A 17,485-nucleotide genomic window follows, 5' to 3' on the forward strand; every position below is an offset into this window, starting at 1 on the left:
ATGCCAACAATGCGTATGCTGCATGCGTTGGAGCCAACTCTTGTGTAGGTACTGTAGAACCAAACTATGATCAGCACTGCATGGTTATAAACAACAACGCGTCAACCTCCAGGCAAATTAACAGGAGTCTTCTAGTTACCTGATCATGTTAAGTATTGAAATTATTCCAGAAACTGCGCCTTGAAATTGTAGCAGGTCTTAACTGTAGCTTGCAGCTGACGACTTGTTAACAACTTTACAGGAACAAAAAGGGCAAGGAGTGTGTGTAATGTTGCATAACTGGGTTTCATTTCACTTCAATGGCCCCAAATACAACATAATTTAAACGGCTTCAAGATTTGTAAAGAGGAGGAGGTTTCATTCAGAAACGATTCTTGTTTGACAGCTTAATAAATCAATGGAGCATCTTTGGCTATTCTATGGCTCAGTATGAAAAAAAAGGGTTTATGACTAGTAACATGTAGAATTGTGCAGATCTTTTCTGTTTCTTTTCATCACATATTTTCTGATAAGATGATCTTATCATCACAATACAGCCACTCTACAGTAATATGTGTTCTTTTAGCTGATCATGTAGAGGTTCAGCTAATGAAGCATAGATGAGGTGAAGACCCACCTTAGCTGTACTATTTCGTAACTTCTTGTGTGACCCTTGATTTAGTTGCACGTCCTCCAATAACTCTCCGTCTCCGCCTGGCTCTCCACTCAAGCTACAGAACCAGGCTGGGGGTCATGCCCCCAGCCTGCAAAGAAACCTGATGCTTCATCATCTTGAGCTTTTTTTTCCCAGCCTTTCCAACTTTCCATTTCTGTCATGCTACCCTGGACATCCGAACCCCCTTTGCTCCCCTACCACTGCTATTCCAGTCTTTGGCAGTTATTCCCTGAACCTCACTGACTGCTCCCCTCAGTGCTCTGTTCCCATCTCTCCAATTATCTTAGTAAAACTGGTTACCACTTCTTATGTTTTTTTTTTTTTTTGTATAAGTTTATGTAGTTTTCCTTCTCTTGAGGAAAGTTGGGTTTTTGTGTCTTTTGAAGCCACTTCTGTATTTGAGTAGTCCCTCCAACCTTTATTGGCATTTGAACCTCCTAAATGGGATTCTCCAACTCACCTCTACATGTATGACCTTTTTGTTTACAAGCAGACTAACAAAGCCAATCGTAACCCTCCTTCAGATGCCCCCAGATGGAACCATTAGGGACAGTAATATTAAACCTAAGCAACAGGTAATTAAGCCAAGCATAACTGACCAGTCTTGACTGATGAATCAATGTCTTCCCAAACTCTCTTGATTTGCTTTTCCATCACCTGGATTTACATAAAAAAAAACCAAATTATATTATATTCAGTTATATTACAGATAATAATAAATAAGTAGATTCTACTATATTTTCATTTTAGCCAGGTAAGTCTGGACACTTGATTAAATCAAACACAAAAAGAGTTTGGAGCATTGCTGGTATTACTTCAAATTCCTCTTGTGTTAGGCCTTGTGAGGACAATGTTTTCAAAAATGTTTTCTGTTGTGTATGAAAAAATATCACATTTTACATGATCGTGGATTTAAAACACTCAGCAAATAGATGAAGGCAAATATCACTGGAAATGGTGTAGTAGAGAACATTTTCTGTTCCATTTCTTAACTTGTGCATAGATGCAAATATGATCTGATGCATCTAATCTGTGGCAGTTTCTGAGGTGGATGACATGGCTATGTCTCATTGATATGTGTATCCACCTAAACTAAAAGCCTGGACAAAACAAACATTAAACACCACTCCATATTTAGTCTTTCAGTTAATGAGGTCTTCAATTAGAATTTATCACAATAAATCATAATTCTTATCACATAATCTCTTGAAAACAACAAGTGTTAATATAATTACCCATTCCCAGCAGTAGGAACTATAAAAGGGTGTGAATATTTGAAATGCACTGGAAATTAATCATGTTCTTGTCCTTCCTTTGGTTCCAGTAGAGTTTTTTAAAAGGATGCCAGACATAAGTCACTTTAAATTCCAGGGCAGTAACATTGAAGTGATTGAGTTTTAGATGTGATTGCCCTTGCCTTTAATCATTGGGCAATGGAGAAATGTAAATCTGGCTTACTCTTTTTGACCTGTAGTAGACTCCCCCGCCCTTCATGGCCCATGTTAGACTTCTTTGTGGTACTTCTTCAATAATGGATGATTATTTGTGTTTGTCAGTCAAAACACTTTAAGACAGCTGCTAATTCCTCCGAGGCTTTATTGATTAACCATGCCGGGTGCAGATTGTTTTATAGCCAGATAGGAGCAGAGGATCCAATCATTCCACTTTCAAGCACCTTCAGTGCCTGCTCCTCTTGTCGGGAGTTCTTCCCTTGCTCTGGTTGAATAATTAATGTTCAGCCTATTTAATTAGTTAGATTTGCTCTAAACAGAAGCAGAGTAATTGAGTCTACTGCTCTTTTTTTTGTAACTGTTGAATGCACAGAGAAGTAGTTCACTCCCCTGCTGAATGCTGCTCCTAAGATTTACTCCTACTCTCTGACATGGCTGTCAGTGAGTTGGCATTTGTGGTAGTACAGTAACCACTATACTACCACTTGCAGAGCTGGATGCTGAAGTGTCCCGCCAGCAGGGTTGGCATGGAGAGCTGGGCTGAGAGCTGCAAATGTCATATCAAAAGCTACCTTGGGCCAGAACAATAGAAATTTGTTGACCTGCTTAAATAGCTAAATACGACACTGTTGCATTTATATGACATTTAGATTGAACCATTGTTTCAGTGACTTCTTTTATCTTCTGATATGATGACCCTGCATTGCATTACACACCAATTTAGAACTGAAATATTATAACTAAAACAACATTTTTTGCCTAATTATAATTTTAAAAAATGCTTCTGTAAAAGGATGCTGAATGTATTACTTCATGCTGTTTTGCATTCTTCCCTCTTTAAATAATGATTTGATGTGTTTAAATAGTACTGGAGCTTGAGATAAAATACGTTTTTATTATGACTTTGTAGGTTACTTAACTAACTGAACATCCTGTTCATCAGTTCTCAGCCAAGTGTAAAGTGACCAGGTTGATGGTCTCGACATGTGTTGTTCATTTCAACAGAAGAAAGCCTGTGGAAGACCAAGGGCTAATTGAAGTGAAGTTGTTTCCTTTTTACCAGGAACAACTTGGAAATCCAAGTGAAGAGCAAGACAGTGTTTCTAGCTAGAGGTTGTCCAGGTTTCCCTCCTCCTTAGTCTGATCCTCTTTAACAATAGAGAGACGCTCAGAATTCTGTAAGCAATCTCTGGTTCTGGTAAACCTGTTCATACGCATTTTCACTAATTCTAATTTCTTTTTAAAGAGGGAGTAGGTATTTTGTCTTTTCCAGGATTGTTGTCATTTTATACTGCAATTTAGTAACTGTTTTCTTCAGTTGTTATAAAAATGCTGAAAATGTCAAAAACACATTTAACTTCAGAACTTGATGCTTCGAAGAAACAGAATAATTTCTGTCTCTTCGAGAAGATCTTACTCTTTCTGACACCCTGCCTGCAGCAGGTCATCATGGTGCATTATCCTGTGTACTACTTTTCTTGTTCTTTGGACAGAGAAGTAGTTAGCTGGTGGAACAGCTGACTCGCAGTTCCACCAGGTGTTTGCTAATTGGTAATTGGGGGACTTGCAGGGAAATGTCGACGCCTGAGGCAGAAGCTCAGTTGGGTAAATATGCGGCAAATTGTACAAGCAAGTATGTAGCGACCCCTAAAATGGCTACTGCAGGAGATTAAAAGATTCCTAAAACATGTATAAAAGAATCAAAGCAACACTCTGAGTGTCCTTGATATAAATGACATAAGGCTCAAAGTTTTTTTTTGCATAATCTCCCTCCTTTAAGAGCTATAACAAGACATAACTAGATAAAATATCTTTACTCGCCTTCCTGCTATTTGATATCAACAGTTGACTTTATTAAGAACAGTTTGGCAACATATCAGTCAGTTCTGTTTTAAGCCATCGTGTATATTCATCAATCTCGATGTGTGGTTATAAAATCTCACACTAAACACCTACTTGCATGTGCCAAAAAAAACTACATCTGGAATCGAAGTTTGTGCATTCAGGAGCCACAGAGACACAACTCTGTCTCTTTTTATGTTATTCCACATGCCATAAATGGAGTAAATTTTTAAAAGATTTTACAGTTATAGATAGGAGAGCAACAGCCGACAGGTTTTAACTGAAAACCTGGCAGGTTGTTAACTCCAGTTTAGCTATTGGCTGTTTGTAAAACTTCAGCAGGAAGCACTTATCAGTTACAGAAGAAGAGCGCTGAGGATTCTGTTGCAGGAAAGTCAGGAGAGCTGGTCTATAATGTTAGTTCTCACCTTTGAGTAGATCAGGATGTGCAGCCAGGTCCAAGATTCATATACACAGTGTACATATCCACATACACCAGCAGAAACTGCCTTTCGGATCTCTGCCAAAGAGGCAGCAGAGGGGTCTCTGAGCATTGTTTCTGCTGGATCAGCAACTTTATGGTGATTAACTTTTGTCTTTTGCTTCAAGTAGAACAATAGCTTGTCTTGTGAAATTAAAACTGATCTTAATTTAGAATGAGCTATTTTTTTCATCCAACGTGGCAGCCTAATGTAATGAAGAAAACCAATGCCTAATTTGTTTTCTTTATTATGTTTTTTTTAAATAATTTGTCAACACATAAAATCGTGTGTAGTATTTGTAGTATGTCTCTGATGACTCATTAAAAATTTAACATGTGATTTCATGCTAATTCTATGAGACAAATTTTGTATGTAAAACATAAAATTATGCTAATATAATTAATTTTCTTTGAGAAACGCACACCACACACTTAAACAAGAAGAAGTCTAAGACAATGATTGAGGTGTTCGCTACAGCTTTGGCATTCTCCAAATAGATTACTTACCTATACTTATTCAGCTCACATTAGAGAATCAACATGAAGTTAAATCCAGTAACTTCCCATCATCAGCGTCTGAATGAACCTTTTAAGATTTCAATTGGAGACATAAAGGGCTTTATAAATAAAATTATTATTGTTATTAAAGAGAGCTTACAGACCTTTATTATATGTTGCGCTAAGCTGATCTACAGGAATTATTGCACCAATAAAAAAAAAATCTATCAGCTAAAATTATGGTAAGGACTGTGAAACTTTTTCAGGAAGAAAAATGTGATTAAAGATGTTGGTTGTTCCTAGTTTGAACAGCCAAATTACCATGCCAGAGAGAAAGGTCTGTTCCCTCAATATTTGTAACAATCATAAAAGTTAGCCATATATGATCTACTTCCTATAATTGTTGACTGCCTCCATAGTATGCCCCTTTGCAGACTATGGTGTGGCCTGTTATTGTCCCAGGCCACAACATCCCAAGAATTTCCAGATTCATAACATGTCTCAATGGTCTTTTCTCCATTTTTCTCTGCTGGAGGTGTTATCTCTCTCAGCTACCTGAGGTACTGTGGTTCTAACCATCCATTCTAATGAAACCTTCAAACTGTTTTGTTCTGTTTAATTTACCAATGACAACAACGTTTCTTGGAGGCTTGAGATGGCTCGAAAATCTAAAATTAAGAACAATAATAATGATTACATAAAAAAACATAAATACAGGACACCACATATGATAAGTGGTGTCCTGTATTTACCACTTATTTTGGTGGCTAAAGGCATAGGTTTGCTTCTTAAGTAATCCTAACCAATTGATAAACTTAATCACATCACTTTCGGGGTGAAAGTAAAAGTCGAGTTAGGGTTTTAAATAGTAATTAAACCAAACAGATGCATTCTCATTTTATAACTGAGGCAAAATCTGTTATATTATTTGTAGTGGGCCTTGTGCAGCCTTGGAGAAGACGGCAGCAACTCAATGAGAGAGTGCAGTATTGATCTGAGGTAGTTCATTTTCTGCTGTTGGTGGTGAGTTGCTCTGGGGGAAATGGCTACTTTGTCTCCTGTCATTGTAGCTTCAGTGTTAAAAAGGAGTTTAAAACCAGAAGAATTGGGAGAAGAATGCCAAATATCTTTCAATGTTCAGCGTATCATCAGTAAAGACCTACTCCATCGCAGAAAAAAATCACACTTTATGTGTGATACACGTTTGTGTGTTTTCCCATGTACTTGTGTTAAATGTTGATATTGTGTGGACGCTTCTCCGAAGCAGGCAGCATTGATCATTGACCATTTATTGTTCTTTGCTTCTTTGTGATTTGCTCTCTTGAAAGTGGCTAATTTGTCTCCTGTCCACAGTTCTCCTATGTCTGTGTGTGCATGGACCTGTGATGTATGTGTGGGTAGTTTGTGTCATGTCATTGGGGTGGGGGGGTCTTAGTTGTTAAATACTTCACTCTGTCTCTGCAGACACAAGCAGATATTATTGATCATCTTGTTCGATGGCGGTAATGCTGGACTCATTAACCAAACGGCTGTCATTAATAATGTAAACTCCAATTTAGAGAAAGAAAATTAAACTTAGTGTTTATACATGGGAATACAAGAAAATCAAATTGTTTGTTTAGCTGTGAGCCATCGGACAAAATATATAGAAGACATGTCAGGAGTTTCTGTTTGTTTCACCTTGTTAACAATCCTCCTCGGATATGTAACAACTGAAATGAAATACTGTCTAGAGACCAATGAAGAACAAAAACACTAAACTACTAAATGTAAATGTACATACTCATACTTTGCATGCATTAAAAGTCAGTAAGCATTATGATTAATGAGCAAGATTCAATAAAAATGTCAACCACATATCTTGCATTTCGTATATTTCTGAGAAAAGTGAATATTTATGTAATGCGATCCGGCTTTGCAATGTTCAGTGTTTTTCAGACAAACTGAGCTAATAGATTACTGCTTAAACGTCAGGAAGAACAGTCATCGATTGAAGGATAGTAAAGATACAAATGGATTATATAAATGAGGGAAAACTGTTAGTATGTTTGATCTTATCTGTTTCAAAAGTTTTTAGCCATTTTTAAGAAAGTGATGTTGGCAATCCTGACCAAAGAAATAAAACAGATAAAAAGCATTAGATGTTGTGATAATTGTAGAAGGTTCTTATATCATAATTTTCTTATGGTGATTCATGTAGCTTTAAAATATCACAAGGAGAAAAACATCTATGAATCTTGCTGTGATTTTCTGTTAGGCATCATAAGGTTTTTTTTGTATTATTATTATTTGAACATATCTGTGCTACATCTAGTTATGCTATACTTTAGCCTGCTGTGACTTTGAAAGACCTTTCACTGTGTATATGGCTAAGTACATATATAAATGTGTGTGTGCGTTGGGTATTCATGCCAGCGGTTCAGCAGTAGTGTTTCTTCCTAGCAGATGCCCACTCCTCTTGGTTGTGATCAGCACTTTAGCGGACCGCTGCCAGCTCCCTCTGGGCCCAAAGGGACCAATTAGACCCTGGCAGCTGTACCCAGAGTGCCACTGTGAAAAGAGTGGGCCATGAATGGGTGAGGATGCTACACAAGAAAAGGGCAAAAAGTGCTAAGGACACATATGTAGACATACAAGGTAACAACCCCGAGTTAATGCCATAAAGGCTTACTATTGCAGCTAAAGTTGGTGAAGAGAAACAAGTAAATTCCTGGAGAGAATTAGCAAGAAAAAGTCTGAAAGTAGCCTGTTTATTCTTGGGCTGTCCTGCTTACTGCTCTTCCACAGAATCAGAGGGGGGGGGGGGAAGTGAAAGCGCTTTGACCTTTACACCCTTCCCAAATTAGCACCCTGGCCAGCCAGTCTTCCACACCTTTTGTCCCTATTGATCTTTAACCTGTGAACCCTCACTTTTTATGTCGCTAATGTCAAGAGCCTGACCTCCTCTTATAGATCTGATCAAGGCTAAGGGCCAAAGTGAACCATCAGTTCTTTAGTTATTCGAGCTAGTTCTTTTCATTACACACAGACTCCGAGGTCAAATATCAGTCTCATTGACCTTGATCATCAGGAAATCTACACTCTTTGGACTATTTGACATGCAAACCTTTACATTAACACATTCATAATGGGCTTCCTGAGATAGTTTGGATTGGTTCAGAACCCCTCACTATTGAAGGTGTGACTGTATCTCATTTTCAGCACTGCTCATGCCACTGCTTACTGCTAGTCAGCTGGCCAAAAAGCCCCCCTACAACTTTCACTTGATTATTGGAAAGACAAATTTGACAGTTTTGATATAGTCATAAAAATGTGGACACTTGTTGTACAGAAATGTTATTAGCACCACTTACAGCTCCAGGTAGCACAACACTGTCTCACAACGGTAGAAAAGTGCAAATTGTAGATCCCAATTACCTAAAATGTATATGTTTAGCTGGCCAATGAGACAAATTAGGCATTAGACGGCATAAGAATCAACTCATATTAGTGCGGTACACAAATTATTATGGCTGTATTGAATGAGACCAGGAGCAGATTGTGGCAAATTTGCAACAATCGTCCAGATGGGGATAATAGCCGACAGAGAGATGGTTCAGTTAAATAATAATTAATATGGGATTATTAGAGTAACTCTATGAAGAGCAGAACAACCAGGAAACATCAAACATTTGGAAGCTAGTGACATAGCTACTATTAATTTTATATTTTTGCTTACGTTTATTTTAAGAAAATAAATATAACTGTAGATAGACTTTACAAATACTATTCAAAATATAATGATCAAAAGATGGACTTTGTTAGTAGAAATGATTACTTTCTTTCTTTTTGTTTGAAGTAAAATTTGTTAGATCAGACTATTTGGGGTATAATTTTTTATTTTTTTCAGTTGCAGTCCTGGAGGGAACACTCTGTAAATACTTTTAGCGCAGTAGCATCCTCTGGTGTCTCCTTTCTCTCTTAACACTTTGACACATTCATGATGCCAGAGTGACTCCCATTGGCCATGTACATCACGTCCTTGTCTCTCACTCTGTGGCTGAAACAGAAGTTGAGACTCGGTGTCCGACCGGCTGACTGGGGCTCATCACTCACTAACCCAAAAGAATCAGCAACATGATGGATGTGCATCATTCTGGCGTCTGCTACCAGGAGCTCAGTTCTGCTTTAAATCTACACCGGTGATCCACCTCTGCTCTCCCTGTGTGTGGTGACTGACAAACTGCAGAATACGGCATGTGTCCTCAACCCATCACTCAGTATGAAGGGGTCAAACCAACATTCTTTCTTTCTCAGTGTTGCTTCATTTCACTGCAACAGTCTCGTCAGCCAACATGTCCAAGCAAAAGTCATTTTCTGTTTGTAGCAACAAAAATTTCAACAAAGAAATCACACAGTGTCTCAGGACAGCTAGGAGAGAACTTAATTCTGAGTGTTTTACCTGGAATCTTATTACTTTGTTGACCACATAGCAGCAATGTTACAAAGGGGAAACTGACTGTATTTAGATACATGATTTCTGAATTTGATCCATATGGTTGTGACTTTGTGCTGGAGAGAATGTCAATCATTTAAAACTGGAAAATCTATAGGCAGTCCACTGCTTGAACTATTACCAGAGCCTTTCTTGATTTAAGTCCCTAATTTGTACTTGCTTTTGAAGAATAGCTAATATTTTTGACAAAAGGCTGTTGGCATCCATACCTTATGAAATGTGCCAAATTGTTTCTTTTTATATAAGATGCAAGAGCAATTTAAAGAACAATAAAATGGAATCAATCAATCAAGAATTCCTAAACTGTCTTGAAAAATATGAAATTTTATTTTGTTTTACTATTTTCTAAACCAATGTAAGAATTGAGATAAAATGCTGACATTGTTTTTGTTCAGATAAAAAATACTGTAAATATTAACTTCTCTGCATTTCACATTTTGAAAGGAAAAAAAAAGACCAAACTGTCACTCTGTCAGTGGAGCATGTCGGTGGTCAATGCTGCCCCTGTTAGGGTTGTTTATTAGCTTAGAGGTCTTTCCATATTTCCAGGGCAGAAGTTCATGTTCCTGGTGGAATATTGTCTTGTCTCTCACTTAACCTCCAAGTGGCCCAACCTCTCAGAGACAAACACTTTATAAGCCACACTTACTCTTCCATTCACATCTATGTGTGAGCACAATTAGTGTGCTCACACATAGATGCACTTCTAACTTATGTAATAATGACTGTCCCGAAGTGGACAAAGCATTGGGCTCTTCGTCCTGATGTGTGTAATGGAATCTGCTGATTGACAGCCAGCATCATCCTTTTGAGCAGGCATGACTTTAACATGTGTGACACAAACATCATGGGACACAACTGGATTTGCTCGAGGGAATGAGGGAATGTTGATCAAGGTTAAAGATCTTGACAGCTCTCGGGATCAGGTCGAGGTCGATGTTTAGTTCTCAGGGAAAACATGTTTTCATCATGTCTTATTTAGATTATTGATGTTCTTTAAGGCTGCAGGATCATTCAATTGCTCTGGAAAAGCATATATTGAAGCTATTACTTAATTATTCATCAAGGATGTTGTCTCATCGCATATTCCTCAACATAAGGAAAAGAAATCTTTGTGTGTTCAATGTTTAGAGACAATGCCAGTAAAAGAGTTTACACTTCAATTCAATCTATAACTAATTGAACTTAAAATCAACATATCATTTTTAAAGATTACATATTTACTACAATGAAGAAACAAAAGACTCTCCTCTTTGAACCCCTCAAAAGCTTTTTATCAATGGCTTTTTTGTCAGGGTTAACTTGTCTCCTCAGTTATTGGCACCACTCCTGTTAAAACTGTACAACCTTATTTTGACTATAGGATGATCTGTACCCAAAATAAGGTTGGCTTGTTCTTCCCATGTTACATTCTTCCGCAAGTTTGGAGCAAACAGAGAGGGAGCTTTGACAAGCTCTTTGTACAGTTTCTCTAAATTCAGGTTAAACATCTTTTTCAACGAGAGGAGGCCGTAAAAGAAAAAGTTACTTCTTTTAAAGCAGATTTTATTTATGAATAAACCTTAAATATTGTTTTTTTTTTTTTTATGATTGTTTGTCAATTGTTAACTTTATAACTCACCCTACTAATATCTAAAATTTTGTATTTAATCAATATAATCTTTTACAAAATAACTTATAAAAATGTGTAAGATTTTTTTTATTTTATTATGCATTTTGTGTCAGTTTAGATTCAATTATTTAATGTAAAATATTTGTTTTTCTTAGGAACATGTCTAACTTTGTTTTCAGTGACTTGACAAGTTGGGCTGTTTTAAGATTCATCTGAGATCCAAATGGATATATAAAAATATGCCGAATGGGAACTTTCCACACTTGGTCCCCTTCAAAATGTGTAAAACTTGTCAGTAACAGATTTTATATTCTCACATTGATAATTTCATACCAAAAACATGTCAGTACCCCAACGGATTAACTTAAAACACAAAATAAATACACAGTCTGATCTTACATCTTCCTAGTTTCTATAAAATTTGTTTTATGCAGCAACCCTTTGCTGTTAATTTGAGTAGAGGGTTCCTCCTGCCCTACTTTCCCTGGTCAGCTGGTGTCGTTTACAGCTTATGACTCCGCTATGATGATGGACGAGCCACAAGCGAATACCCTACCACACACACACACATCAATTTTCTCCCCCAACCATCACCCTGCTTTTAAACACGCCCCTGTGAAGTGAGGTGACATGACATCACTACCACCCTTGCTGGCTGGCATCATCTGCTCACAGCAAACGCCAGAGGTCTACAGTTTCTGTGGGTGGCCTCATTGACCCAACAGTTTGTGCCAAGTCATTTCTTCATGCACACATGGTTGTAGATCCCTCAAGTATTCCTCTAAAATCCTGAAGCAGATTCAGCAGATGGGGCAAAATGTTTGTTTTTGTTTAGTGGTAAATTATATAAAAAGTTGTTTTCCTATGTTAGCTAACTTGCAGTCATGCATTAATGTAGTCATGAGGCAAAGAGGAACTGAACCATCTGTTAGTCATCACATTTGCAGTTACACTGAGTGTCTGAATCAACTCATGTTTTTAGTCTTCAGGAATAAATTAAGCTCATGTAAAGTATGACTTCACATGAGCATTTTGTTTTAGGAATCCCTGACCCCTTAAAGCCTCATATTTTCTAATTATATTTCACTTTTAGGGGCTTTTCAATCTGAGGAAATTATATGAATGGGTGATTGACTGAATACAGTGTAAAGCTCTTTGGAGTCCTGGGACTTGATAAAGTGCTCCACAATGTTGGATAACTGTCATTTCAGAAAAAAACATTGCTACAAAGTATTGATGAAAGGCGGCTAAATACATTCTTTGTGTAAAAACACAAGCTTAAGCACCAATTCAGATATCCTGTCCCAATTTAAGAATGAGCAATAGCTCAAATATTGAATGCAGCATGAGTAAGGGGATGTAGGCTTTTTAAGAACAAGGAATGAAGTTCTATGTCAGTACGGCTTGGCATTAAACTGTCCTGGCACCTCCAGATAGTGTGTCAAAAAGCATCACTGAGTGTCAAACATGCAGAGATCATGTTATCATCCCTGTGCTGGCTCACACTGTGTTACTAAATTGTGGTAACTCCCTTGTTAAGTCTGATGTTAGCATGACACGGCTGTCTTCTGTGAGAGCGCTGGAGCTGTGGGAGTCAGAAGATGAGCCCCAGGGGAGGGGAGCATGGAATGGCAGCAGGAACAGACACTGTCAATAATAAGATTTATTATCCATCAGCTTGTCCCGGTGAGGGGGCATGCAGAGACTGCTGTTCATTGGAAGCAGCCGTCAGGTATGAAGGAGCAGACTTTGGGTAGATTCATAAGAGGATGGAGGATTGAATGTTCTGTATTGTGACCTGTCAGCCGCCTCAGTCAGAGGGCTGAAGGATCAAGAGGCAGAACTTTTCTCAAAGCCTAGTCCACACCATTTATGAGGCTCAGTCATCTTAGCAAAGGGGTCTACACTGTTCATCACATACAGATCCATTCGTGTGATGCCCCATCTGTCACTTTATGCTGACAAAGCAGCATTTAAGTCAGTGATTTTTATTTTTATTTTTATAGAGTTTTGACCAGATTTTAAGCTGGTTTAATGGAAGCGGATCAGGCCTGTAATCTTAGAGGAAACATGACATAAAGTTGTGCAGGTTGTGGTTGTTTTATTTTAAATAAACCAGAATGCTGCCTCTATATTTTTACTGTAGAGGCAGCCATATTTAATAAAAAGTATAACTCTTCAGAAATTACAATGACAAGATGAAAACATGGAAACCAGCATAGTCTCAGTTTGTTAAATATAGCCTACTTGTAAATCTAAAAAAAATAAATTAACTCCACTTTGGAACCTAACTGTTCACTGAGACTTTGCCACGATACCTCCCATAAGGACACGTTTTAAACCTACAGTTTATGTGAGCGAGATGGGAGACTGGTTGCAGACAGAGCGATGAGTGCATGGTGAGGCAGCGGGAGTAGATTATCTGTGGATTCACGGCAGTGCGTCAGGGAGAGATGGATGGGCACTGTGCGGACTGCATGTGTCTTCCTAGAGCCGAGCGCCACTTGCAAGGCAGTCCACTGTCAAAGGTCTATTAAGGAAAGATTGAGACCCCAGGAGTGTGTGAGTGTGTTCACATGCTCATTGGTCATGGTTCTTCACTGAAAGATTGAGACCCCAGTGCTCCCAGACCCACTCAACCAACACAACCTGCATTGGTTTACAATCAACGCAGCACCGTCCATCCATCCATGCTCCCATACAAACACATACACACACGCACCCTCCCCCCCCCCCCCCCCCCCCCCAAACACACACACACACACACACACACACTCAAATATATATCAAAGGACAAACTCTACCACCAGGTGCCATTAAACAGCAGCCGTGGTGGAACAGCTGTGTGTCAGCATCCCAAACATAGTGACCATCATGCTGTTGGCAGCAAGGATTTAGAGACGGATTAAGGTCCTGGTTAGGGACGGGCATGTACAAGGTTGTGGGGTGGGAATCATGGCAACACCTTTGACAAGCCTTATTTGTCATCTGAGTGGGTGTGCAAATCACACTGACTGCAATACAGACTTGGGAGAAAAGTAACTTCAAGCTGGGCAGCTCTCTAAAAATCAGCACCACTGCGCTTGTTCTCTTTACTGTCCTCTCTTTTGCTGTGTTCTTCTTTGGTAACGCAGCACTCAACCTTTAACCTTTATGATCTGTAGAATGAAATTTACTGCTGAGTCCCTACAATCTTTAAAAGTTACAATATTGAAAAAATAAATGTTGGAGTGGGTGATATGGACTTAAAATTGTATCTGAAAATTTTTTGGGAGTGCTGTGATAAAGATAAAAGTGATGGTAATAACTATTTTTTCTTCTTTTGTATGGCTGTAAAATGCATAGCTCAGCAATCTACTTTCTCAAAGTTTAGCCTTTAATTCAGAACAGGTTTTTATTTCACCTACTTAAGACTGGGTGCTATTACGTACTGTTTCACAGTGATTTCATTATGTTATATATGCACATGTTAATTTAAAGGCTTCATATGTGCTTATGTGTTAGCTTTCGCTTTTCTTCAGCAGACGTCTCAGCAGCTCTCCTAACTCTGATTAGTTCTGAGCTAAATGTTTGCCTAGAGTCTCCTACTTTTCCAGGGCTGCAACGCGGCCTGGGAGGCCGCGTTGCAGCCTAACACCTGGGAGGGGAGGCAGAAGGTGTGAAAGTTTAAATCACTGTATTGTTTGCTACCACAGCTTTGTAGTTCATGCTTTGTTATTGGACACTAATTAAAATGGTGTGGGTTTTAAAGACTTGCGCGAAAAAGATGATACAAAGTGAGCTTGTCATCAGATACATAAACTCATCTGTTATCCCTCTCACTCCTCCGACCGCGCTGTGGGCTTCGCTCATTAGGAAGACTGAGTGCTGTCTCTGCCATAGAGGCAGGGGGTTAGGGTTAGAAGAAGTGCACATGATGACATTTTGGGCAGTATGATTATTCTAATAAAAATGTGGAGCTAGTGATATACTGATACCACTTAAAATCTTATATTAATAACACAAAGATATTTCATATTTTCTTCAGTTAAACCAGTCTGGCTCTGTGGGAAGAAGCAATTGTCTCCTGATTAATGGTTGTGGGACACTTCATGGCTACCATTATCAACTGTTTGTGATAACTACCAAGGAGTCTTTACAATCTTCTTTGCAGTATTGTTTTAATTCAGCTACAATAGTTCACTTTACAAATGCCCTTTTTAAGGTCATCCAACATCATCTTGACTGGATTTAAGTATGACATTGACTTTAATGTAAGTATGACATGACCAATTCAAAACATTTTTTTTTTACCCATTTAGATGTGATTATGCTGATGAGCTCTTCTCTTAGCTTGTGTGCTTTAAATACATAACTCAAAGAGTGTCAGTGGGGTGATAACTCTACTTACTTTAAGTTTTTTAAAAGTTTAAGCAACTTACAGCAAAAATTGGATCCTAATCCTGTTGTTTTATTTGAACAAAGTTCAGCATTTTCTGTTGCCTGAAGAGTTAATAAAAGTTGTTGGCCACTTCTCAGGGTTTTGTATTTAGCATCAACTGCCAGATGCAGCAGACAGCTTTGGCAACTGCGAAGAATAAAACCTTGCCCATGTTTTATTTCAGACTTGAGTAGACACACTCTGTTCCTGCGACGCCTTCAGTCTTGGTAAACTGATGTGAACAGGACCTCGGATTATCCACAATGTAAATTCAGTTCTTTGTGTGGGAGTGTCATCCAAACCAGGCCTTCATAAAACAACATGATGGATATGCAGACAAATAAATAAATAAAAACACAAGCGCTCCTCTTTTTTTCCCCATTCCAATCGCTCTAGTCTCGTGTGTCTTCTCTGATGGATTTGTAAAAAGATATAACGAATGAGACTTAAAGTGAGAAGGAAGGAGGGAGGCTGGGCAGGAGGGATGAAGGCACAGCACAGAGAGACAGAGCACATGATTTATTAGACTCATAAAAATTCTGCCTCTGTTATTCCCTTTCATTTTTATATGTGAAGCTTATTAAAGAGCACACCTGCCAGAGTCTTCAAACCTGCGTGTATCTGTGTGTGTGTGTGTGTGTGCGTGTGTGCGTGTGTGTGTGTGTGCGTGCGTGCTGTGGTGTGTGTGTGTGTGTGTGTGTGTGTGTGTGTGTGTGTGTGTGTGTGTGTGTGTGTGTGTGTGTGGGGTGTGTGTGTGTGTGTGCGTGTGTGTGTGTGTGTGCGTGTGTGTGTGTGTGTGTGTGTGTGTGTGTGTGTGTGTGTGTGTGTGTGTGTGTGTGTGTGTGCATGTTTGAAGTTACGTGAATGTGCATTTGTTGATATGCTGACTGGATAGATTTACCTTAGCTTCTGTTTTGTGTGTGGTCAGATTCATCCATTCCTAATTACTACTGTTCACAGATGCTGTCTCCACATCCCATCTAAGCCCTGCCTGCAAGCGGGTGTTTAGGACCCGCTACAAGATGGTGACCCGTCCGGGTACAAGTGCTGCACACACGCTGCACTACAACACAGCGCTCTCCTGGCGAGCCAGGAAGATCCAGTCAGCCAGGTAATATATGATAACATTAGTTTTTTTTTAATCACTGGCATCAGCCGGAAGCATGGAAAGGAAAGGAAATTATTAGAGAATAAAATGTTGACATCACTAAGCTCCAACCACAATGGGTGGCTCTTCCTCCGTAAGTCATTACAGCACCACTTATCTTTAACAGTTAGTAGAGCTTTTATCTCTTATGCCATTCTTCTTGATGTAAATCACTATTTGCTCAAGTCCAACTCTTTTCCAACAGCGAGTTATGTATGTTTATGCTTGGGAGTCTTTCAGATATACCACTACTATTGTCTGTAATAGCCTTCACAATAGCTAAATGAGATCAAAGTTTAGGCTTTGACTTGTCCCAGGATTTTACATTTCTTCATTCTCAGCCCATTTTCAGTGGATTTACAGATGTGCATTTAGTCACACAGATCTGGATACCTCAATATACTTGGATGACCTCAGGCAAGCAAAATCTCATGTTTTAGTGTCTGCTTCAGCCTTGTTTTTTACAGACAGGCAAATTTTACTTTGATAAATAGTAGTTCCTATTGGATTGCATAATTGCAACCGAGCAGTTGCTCATCGCTGAAGCACATGCTGCTCTGAAAATGACAACTTTGACCAGCAACTTAGCACAAAGAATATGCTAAGTTCTTGGATTTTTCCTAGAAGTCATGGGATCAAAAAACTTGCTAATTTCCAAGGCAGCGTTAGGGTTTCAACAACTCAATGGTCTTTTCTTTACCAGGTTTCAATTTTCTTTAAATCTAATCTCAACTGACCAGAAACACACAATACAAATTGCACAATATAATTGGTTTTGAATAACCATAGAGTAAAAGCTGAAAGGTTTTTAAAAAGTTGGGCACACCAGACCTTGAAGGAGGTTTTCTTGTCAAGCTCTGTGGAAGAAAGAACATGGCATCATG

At 38.7% G+C, this 17,485-nt stretch overlaps 1 protein-coding gene across 2 annotated transcripts in view; it reads left to right on the forward strand.

The window, feature by feature from the left end:
- The window catches only part of zc3h3 (zinc finger CCCH-type containing 3), a 56,528-nt gene that overhangs the window by 13,038 nt on the left and 26,005 nt on the right, over window positions 1-17,485 (forward strand). For both annotated transcript variants that reach the window (XM_055051658.1, XM_055051667.1), the window contains exon 4: window positions 16,415-16,565. In XM_055051658.1, the coding sequence (XP_054907633.1) occupies window positions 16,415-16,565 (151 nt within the window). The remainder of the gene's footprint in view (window positions 1-16,414; window positions 16,566-17,485) is intronic.

Source organism: Poeciliopsis prolifica, unplaced genomic scaffold (assembly GCF_027474105.1).
Source record: "Poeciliopsis prolifica strain line A6 unplaced genomic scaffold, Auburn_PproV2 SCAFFOLD002, whole genome shotgun sequence".
Classification (NCBI taxonomy): Eukaryota; Metazoa; Chordata; class Actinopteri; order Cyprinodontiformes; family Poeciliidae; genus Poeciliopsis; species Poeciliopsis prolifica.